Source organism: Haliotis asinina, chromosome 8 (assembly GCF_037392515.1).
Source record: "Haliotis asinina isolate JCU_RB_2024 chromosome 8, JCU_Hal_asi_v2, whole genome shotgun sequence".
In the NCBI taxonomy this organism is placed as follows: Eukaryota; Metazoa; Mollusca; class Gastropoda; order Lepetellida; family Haliotidae; genus Haliotis; species Haliotis asinina.
In genome coordinates, this window is record NC_090287.1 from 16,108,351 (window position 1) to 16,118,126 (window position 9,776).

Genomic DNA, 9,776 nt, shown 5'->3' on the forward strand with positions numbered 1-9,776 from the left:
GTCTGCTATGTGAAACTATTGGCCAAAAACTGAAACGATGAGCCAATCAGTATTCTTGCGGGGCACTTTATAGCAAGCGCCAGTTTATGAAAGCACGTTTTGGTAAACAATAGGATATATTCTTAAGTTTCTACGCATGTTCTGTGGGAAGGATTTGCACACACATTTGGGTTGTAGTCAAATGGACCGAAGGACAAAAGGGCCGAAAAACAGGTCAAAAGGGCCGAGGCTAAAAGTCAAATGAAAAGTCAAAAGGGCCCCAAAAGGGCCGAAAAATAAAAAAAAATATAAATTTAATTACATAGTAAAATTGCACAGGTAGTGTTCAGTTTAAATTGTTGTTGTTACTTTAAATGGAATTAGAACATGTTTTCTTTGTGAAGTTTGACTCAGTGTCATGACTAATCCGTACATGATTTGGGGGGTTGTTTGTTATGGTCTGTGTATGGTATATAACCTGCAGTCCGACACACAAGATATATTCACAACACTAACCATGGCTGTCCAGTGTGTCAAGTGCTCCGAGACTGGCAGACGGAACCAGCACGCCTAAGAGTATGATCAAAGTCAGTCATGGACACACTAGCTGTTTATGACAAGGGGATGACTCGCGAAGACTACCTGCACTTATGCAGAAGTGGAGAAAACTTTGATTTCTTGTGTCACTTATGCAAATCAACTATCCCAAACTTCACTCTCCAGTGGAATTCATCAATAGATGCACCATCAGTAGATGATGTGCGAGATCTGATCAGCAGGTAAATAATGTAAAACCTTTCTATATGCTCTAATTACCGTTTTATTAATGATATGATGATATACGTGTTTCAATGCTATATGTCTCAATAAATTATGTAAAACCTTGCTAAACCTTTTATCTGTTCGGCCGTATTGACTTTCATCTCGGCCTTTTTGACTTTTTGTCACAGCCCTTTTGACTTTCACCTCCACCATTTTTACTTTTTCTAAGACTTCACACCCTTTGGTCCTTCGGCCCTTTTGACTAGTCCCCAATACAATTTAAGGTGTGTGTGTGTATGTGTGTGCATGTGTGTGTGTGCGTGCATGTGTGTGCGTGTGTGCGTGCGTGCGTGCGTGCGTGCGCGTGTGTGTAGGGGTGGGTGAGGTCCTTATGGAGAAGTCTACGTACGGCACATAGGTTGTGGTACCAAATTCTACATATAGTTTCACCAGTAAGTGCCTATTCTACAGGTCTTCCTGATATGTTAAATATGCGCTAAATATACCAAGTATATTTTGATTTTAGAAGCAAAACATATTGCCGTCTTTGATTCAATAGCAGGCAGACACTACGTCGGTCTGCTTGTTCATCTCAGCATCCGAGTACGTTAAACCATATGGTCTCTGGTTAAAACAGGGGGAATAGACGACGTATCTAGCGTTAAAGATTATGCCTGGTTGGACTGTCAGCCATGTCAGGGAGCCTGACCACCGGATCCCGTTAGTCGTCTCTTACGACAGGCATAGTTTGCTGAAGTTCAGTTCTAATCCATCTTCACGGGTCTATTTCGGTCATGAATAGGAGTCATTACCTAAATAAACTTCGAGTGGTATTGAGAGTATATGTGTTTGGGTGAAATATGTAGAGGATATCATATGAGTGCCCATGTCATACTATGTTTACGACACGAATGCCTGATGTTGGTATTTCCCGCGCGAGAGCGAGTAATGTACCAATATTTAGGCACGAGTGTCGTAAACGTAGTATGATATATAATATTCTGTTTATACCGAAGTCGTCAGTTTGAGGAAAATAAACCCAAATCTACTTTCAAACGCAGGCAGGCTACCCTCCGTCGCCGCATGTAGAACGCAACATCGCAGGAGAAAAGTGACATCGTAGCATCGTTCATGACGTCATGTCACCATGACAAAGTGATGTTGTGCCCCAGGGCATCATATGAAAAATATGAACCCATATATATGTTCGCCCTCATAGGTAATAAATATCATTGTTGGTGTGATTACATGACGTGTAATTGCAAATATCCACAAAAACACATTATCGACATCTGGTTTGCTGTTCTACGTGGTATATTGAATTTACCATGCCAGATAAGTTTAATCAATGATACCATAGCGTTCCACAGGATATAGAGGATATTATAAGAGTGCCCATGTCACACTATGTTTACGACACGAGTGCGTAAATGTTGGTATTTCCCGAGCGAGGCACGAGTGTCGTAAACATCGTATATTATGGGCACAAATATAATATTCTGTTTATTACCGAAGTCGTCAAATTGAGAAAAATAAACCCAAATCTGCTTTCATGGGCTGCCTACCCGCCGTCGCTGCGTGTAGAACGCAACGTCACAGAAGCATCGTGACGTCATGGCATTGTTCAGGACGTCACGTTTCCATGACAAAGTGATATTGTGCCCTAGGGCATCGTATGAAAAATATGAGCCCCGATATCTTCGCCTTCGTAGGTAATAAATAGAGGATACTAAACGACCTTCCGTGTAATACCATTTTTATTATACGGGTTAATGATTTGGTATCAGACGAGCGAAAGCGAGTTTGATACTAAATCTTTAACGAGTTTAATGAAAATGGTATTTCATGGAAGCGAGTTTAGTATTCTGTTTTTTACTCGCCAACATAAATCGACAGAAACTGCGGCGAAATTGCCTACAGTGTGAGGACTCTCAGCTTTCAAGTCAAGAAAGGTCTAGTAAAACGGCGACATCAACATTAGCATTGTGACGTCACAACGTTGAACCATTTAAACGTCATACGTCAAGTGGTATTACACTAGTGTGATATTGAAGTGAAAATATTACACTGCAGTATCTTCAACGGGCGAGTAATAAATGTATACCTCCACTTAAAATTCCTTAAGCGTAACAGATAAAATGCACTTAAAGTAAGTAAAGGTCACCATCATATATCCATGGTTCACAACCGTTACAAGTTTTAAGCAAACTGTCAAAAGAAATAATTTTTGTTGTATCATATTATGAGAAACGCTGGGTATTGGGAACCTGTATTCTAATCCAGATGCAGTCACTTCCCATGTTCTTGACAAGGGTTCCTGTCAGTGATGAACTGCAAGCTTAATACGGGGTCACCCCCGGACAACACACTAACAAGATATGGAACTGGGTAACCCAAACCCAAGATGAGAATCAAACAAGTCTCTCGACTTACTGAAGGAAGCAATTTTACTTACACCACAGGTTTAACAGAAGAAGTTTGCTGTGAAATAAACAACACAATCAACTTCTACATAGACAATTCATCCAAAAGTTTTGTTCCCTTATTCTTAATTTTCAATATTTTCTTCATACATATTTTCTTCTTCATACATTGTATAGCAATGTCCACAGTTGTTACAGCTAGGATGCATCACCCTGCACAGACAACTCATACTGAAGTTCCTGAAAGGCACTTAGAAGTTGGACTGCCTCATGTCAAACAACAAGCACTAAACAAAAACTAGAAAAAGCACAGAGATACATACGTATACAAAAATAATTTATTGCAAACCAATCCATTTACATTCATATTTAACTTGTTTTTCAAAAACACTGCCAAGTGTGTCTGGGTATGACTGTGATAAATGTTATTGTTATATAATTATAAAATAGCTGGTGTCAATCACAAAGATTTATCCACACAACATATTTTAAAGGACATGCCATGGTAAGCTGACAAACTCATTCGAACCAGTACAAATAAATAAAACCTTCAGATCAACAGGACCCGTTTCTGTAATGTTGGCACTCCAGACACTATGACACAACACCGCAAGGTTCAAGTCTGGGAGAGTCTTCAGTTTTCAGCGATTGTCTAAGATCCTGAGAAAGCACTGGCTTTACACTTTGCATTGATGGGAAAAGAACTGATGGTTTCTGAACATCGCACAATTGCATATGCTACCCAACAAGCATGTTTCTGTTATGAAACATGGTGATGAAATATATCTTGAAGCTTGATTTTTGAAAGGCACTTCCAATAAACTAGTCTACAGCACATTTCTGAATTTGGGCCATATATTTGACAGCGAATAAACTATATCGCTATAAAAATTCAAAATGTTTCAAAATTTACATAGATGTTAAGATACCTATAACATGAACAATGCTGGTATTGGCTAACATCAATCCCTCCTTTGTGGTCCCATTTTGAACATGGGAGAAATCAACAAGTTGTTTCAGATTTGTACTCATAACTGGACACATGGACAACAAGCAGTGTCAGTCCCTGCACAAGAGTTCATGGTATACTGATTCTATGAGCAAAAATTTCCCTGATGTTTCAGTAGTGATGTTCATTAAATAACTAAAGTTTGGAGTAAGTTGCTGTTTCTTTTGCCATGGCTGCCATGGCTGATTTGATCAAATCTTCACTCTGAAGCATGCCTTGGTTCCACACACGCTGAAAAAGAAACAAGGTGTTACTTTCTTCACATTGTGGGTAATTTATATTTCTTGGCTGGTCAGTTAACTGTAACATTTCTAACAGGAATGTGAAGATAAATTAAGTAGTTCATTATAACAGAGCTCCCTCCTCATCAAACTGAAATTTTACTAAATATTTTTAAATACTACCTAGCATGTGAGATGCTTCTGTGTACAGGTGTATAATATTTTTCTTCCTAAAATACATCTAAAAATGAATATCTACATACTTGACAAACATTCTTTCTAAAAAGCTAATAAAATGGATGAGAGGGAATGTTACATACGCCACATGTTCTATACGACTTATGATATATTCCTGACAACTAACAGAATGGATGAGAGGGAAAATTACATACACATTAGGCTCCCTGTTACTTACAATATGTTCCAGACAGCTAAAAGAATGGATAAGAGGGAAAGGTACATACACTTCACATTCCCTTTTACTTACAATGTGTTTCAGGCCGTCTGCCACTCCATGATCCCGGGAATACACCAGACTGACCTTTGAACCCTGTACAGCTATGGGACTCTTGCTGGCTATAAGCACGGCCAGCTCAAGGGCCCCTTCCACCATGGCTTGCTTATCAGGGAAGATGCGACTGTAAAATTGAAAGCCATAAGTTAGTACCAGTACCTAAGGCAGAAGAACTACTGTGAAGTAAGTACTAGTGAAACGTAGGATCTGTTAAGGCAAAAGGTGAAAAGGTGAGTGAGTGAGCAAGTTGAGTCTGATGCTGGTTCAAAGAGTGCTGCAGCTACAACACACAAATGATACAAGGAAACCTTTAAGTGCTGCACATAATACACTAAAACCTATTTGGGATACAAATGGTGAGGGAGGGAAGGAGTACAGTTTGAGCAGGTATAGCAGAGTGCTTCTTACAAAATCTGGCTGAATCTTGAGTCACAGGATCATGAGTCAGGGAGGATGATCATACAAAGCTTTTGGCAATAGTCCAGCAATATGACCATGCAGAACACCATAAATGGACATCACACGTTGTACACATATGGGTAATCACATCATGGGGAATCCCATCCTGGCCTTCACCACTAAAAGATCAAATACTATAACCACTTGGCTACCTTACATCCCTGTAATATGAATCCAAAATGTATTTAGAATCCATTGACTTCCAGAATTTTTTCAAAAGAGGATAATTTTTTTTCTTCAACATATGGGTAATAACAGAAAATATACAGATAACCATTTACACATGGTTGTGTCTAAAAGGTGTTGTCAGGCAACACTGCCATTTAAGAAGAGTACTTGCTAACCTGACAAAGCCCATGGAGAGAGCTTCATCAGCATAGAACTTCCGGACAGAGTAGACCAGCTCCCTCACCCAACTGTCATTGCCCACCACCTTGGGGAACCTCTGCAGTGTTCCAACATCTGCTGCCAAGCCAATGTCCACCTCCTGGACATAGATTAGACTGATTTTATATTGATTTATTTTTAGTATTCAACCATGAATAACAAATAGGTTCAAACATGTCAACCTTCAACCTATTATAACTTAGACTGAATGTTGTCTGTTTCACATCTTGTCATCATGTCTATAGATTGGAGAAAAACCTCTGGAATATATTTTGGAAATTTCATATTTGAGTTTTTAATAGTCTTGCATGGCATTTGTTCAGCCTATTTTGATGTGCACTTCCAAATTTCACTATTTACTCATACCATGACAGTACTAATTCACAGCAAAAGATATAGATGTTTTAAGGATGGAGGACAGGTATGATAATGTAAAGTTGATATACTGTAAAATATAAATTCAAATCTTTAAAGGTAATATGAAATTGGAAAGGTCATGGAAAATCTCAAATACTGACTCCATCATAGTCCATGCGACAACAACAACAAAAATTTTTCCTTGCCTTAATCTGAAACCATGCATCGCTGGTACAGTAGCGTATATCACAGGCAGAGGTCATGTCAAGGCCCGCACCCACACAGGCATTGTGCATGGCTGCAATCACTGGCTTAGTACACTGTAAAAAAACAGTAGAGGGAACTTAAGTGTGGCAGAATGGGTGTTGTAACACCGGGTGCTACAGGAGGAGTCAGACATATTGTCTACAACCTAACAGCAGAGGGCGACTGTGAGTGTGGAAGAATGGGGTGTTATAACAGCAGGTGTTACAGGAGGAGTCGGACATGTTGTCCACAACAACCTAACAGCAGAAGAGTACTGTAAGTGTGGCAGAAAGGGGTGTTGTAACACCAGGTGCTACAGGAGTCAGACATACAAGAGGTTCTTATGAACAGCTGAACTGCCTGTCAACATAACTATAATTTTCATGGATAGTCACAAGGATAACACTTTCAAGCATATTTCCTTTTATTAAGGGTCTATCGTAACTTTACCACCATATAAACCATGTAAACCTAATAAACGCCATTATGTTGTAGAATCAAACTACTATTGCTGTAGAATGAGAAACACTTTGTAATTATATGGTTGTTTTTTTAAGTTTTAAGTTCTCAAAAACCAATGTTACATGGAAGCAGCCCACATTTGACATAGGAGTCATCAGGTCAGAAGATAAACACTTGAAAAGGTCTAAGACTTGCAGAACATCTGAAATTGGGCATACTGGTGAACCACTTTTAGCAATATTCCAGCTGTACCATACTGGGTAAATGGGTTACATGCCCTCTCGATAACAGTGAAGGATTCCTGCATTGCATTGATGGTCTGACCCATCCTGAAGGCCTTCCTTCCCACATCATCATCGCCCTGTATGATGCCAGCAAAGTCTACCATATCCAGGCCTGTAGTCAGAAGGAAAGAAAAATTTCAAAAGGAACCAGACCTTTATTTTTTCTCAGCTTTGTGGGTTTATTGTTGTTATTGATCTTTTTCATAGTTGATGAAAATATTCAACACAACCATTTCCCAGTGCTCAAAATAGACACAAAATCAGACTTTTTGTGAAAATATAGGGTTAGTGTTGTCGTTGCAGGTTGACAACAAATCAGTCCTTATTTATTTATTGTGAACTTGACAGGAATGTTAATACACATTAGACTTTCATCATTCATATTTGAAATTTCAATTCAAATACAAAAATTTCATCTAATAAGCGAAATTCATAACATGTCTCTTGCATCCCAACAGTTGGTATAGTGTTTAACCCTGTTACCTGCAATGGTAATTGCTACAACCAAGATTCCCCTGACTAACACAAACAGACCAAGGCAAATCCCTGCACAGTACTGTCCCACCTGCTGTGAAGATCTTCCCGGCTCCAGTCAGTACCACAGCACGACACTCACTGTCTCCATCTAGGTAGTTGAAGCACTCGACCATCTCCCTGCGGAAAACAGTCTCCTGCTACAGTTACATGAACTATTACACAATGTTCCAAATTTCATACTTCTGACCTTATGGAATAATATTACCATATATATTGCACATCCCATACAGTGGCATACTTCTACAGGAAAACATTCATATGTACAGTACGGGAGCACTGAAATGAGAACTGAACGACTGTACCTCCAGAAAAACCTTCAAAAGCTTTTAACTTAATCTCACTTGTACTCCATGATGTCTGTATCATTCCCTCAGAACGTATATGCCATATCCCTGTATTACATTTCATACATTTTGACTTTGACTTGTTTGCCAATCTCAACTTCATCCCCTTTGTAAGGCCTACAGTGCTAACACCTATTTCTATGACAACATTACGCTTGATTATTTGAACACAGAACTGTAAATCCATACACTATGACACAGATTTAAAAGCCGATCTCAACTTCATCCATTTTTCAACGCCTACAGTGTTAACACCCAAATGTATAAGAACATTATCCTTGATTATTTGAACTGAGAACTGTTCATTCACTTGTGCTTGTATTATTTTTCATTTTACATTTCAATAAAGATTTGTTCACCAATCTCAACCTTATCCTTTTGCAAGGCCATGGTGTTAATACCTATTTGTGTAAGTACATTGTCCTTGATTATTTGAATTCAGATAGTTCATTCACTTATCTCTGTAACATTATTCATACTCTTTGACAACGATTTGTTTGCCAATCTCAACTTTTCCCATTTTGCAAGGCTAAGGTGTTAACACCTATTTGTATAAAGAACATTACCCTTGATTATCTGAACACAGATCTGGTCACTATCTTGTCCCTGTATTATTATTATTCATACTCACTGACAACGATTTGTTTGCCAAACTCAACTATTTCCTTTTTGCAAGGCCAAAATGATAACATCTATTTGTATAAGAACATTATCTTTGATTATCTGGACTCAGAGTCAGAACTGTTTAATCACTACTCTTACGCATCCACTGTCTGTGTATACTCTCCTTGTAACCTGATGTGCTGGAATAAATAAAAATTAAAAAACAAACTGTACCTCCAGAAAGCTTGGTTCATGGCGTTCCGCTTCTCTGGTCTGTTCAGTTCAACCTGTACCACCTGGTCCCGTGGTCTGGTGACATTCAGAGTCTCGAACTTGGGAGTCTGTACACTACACATGGCTCTCACAATGTACTGTAGCTGACTTTTACATCGTGTGGCTGTGGACAAAGATCAAATATCTCATCTTATTTCCTAGTATCAGGGACCAAAACACTGACAACATGTCACTGAGTGAGGAAGCGAGTATGATTTTACTGCAATATCACGGTTTCACACACTCAACACATGCAGGGAATAGAACCCTGGTTTTAATCTGACAAGCATTTGGCATGGAATGGTGTATAAGAACTCAACTACCTTAATTCATGTAAACATTTTTTTTCATTTACTTTAGATTTGATTGAGGCTGATAATAGCCATCAACATGTTTTTCGATAAGAAAATATACTTTTGAAACCAGTACGCATCAGTCTCCAGAAAATTACAGCGAGGAGAATTCACTGCAGTTAGCTACGTACAAAAACTCTCAGACATGAACGTATAGCAATAAAAAGTAGTGTTTATGCAGACCGAGAGGTTGTGCTGTGTGTAATGAACCACTTGGAGGACTTTGACCGGTGGTAAGGTAACAGTCAAGATTCTGGCAGTTCATAACTAACACTTTGGATTTTCCATTCAGTGCACTGTAAAGAATATGCACATAAAACAAACAAATCTACATATACATTCTGAAAACACATACAAAGTCATTTCAATATTTACATACCCGTGACAACTGATTTCCAAACCTTGTTCGCAAACATTTTGATTTCTCACAGCTCAATCCCTGACATTAGAGTTATCCACCCTTGAGACTTCGTCTGCTCTCCTATGATGATTGGTCGAAAACTAAAAATATATGCCAATCAATGCTGTTCTTCTTTTCTGATTTAGGCTGGGCCCAGATGTAA

At 38.8% G+C, this 9,776-nt stretch overlaps 1 protein-coding gene across 1 annotated transcript; it reads right to left on the reverse strand.

Annotated features, from left to right (window-relative positions):
- Positions 1-3,480: 3,480 nt before the first annotated feature.
- Positions 3,481-9,776, reverse strand: LOC137293413 (delta(3,5)-Delta(2,4)-dienoyl-CoA isomerase, mitochondrial-like). The gene is made up of 8 exons (XM_067823933.1): positions 9,593-9,776; positions 8,822-8,984; positions 7,669-7,757; positions 7,097-7,215; positions 6,318-6,431; positions 5,712-5,854; positions 4,882-5,032; positions 3,481-4,404 (listed from the first exon to the last, which is right to left on the reverse strand). The coding sequence occupies exons 1-8, from the start codon at positions 9,627-9,629 to the stop codon at positions 4,309-4,311; spliced, it is 912 nt and encodes a 303-aa protein (XP_067680034.1). The 5' UTR covers positions 9,630-9,776; the 3' UTR covers positions 3,481-4,308.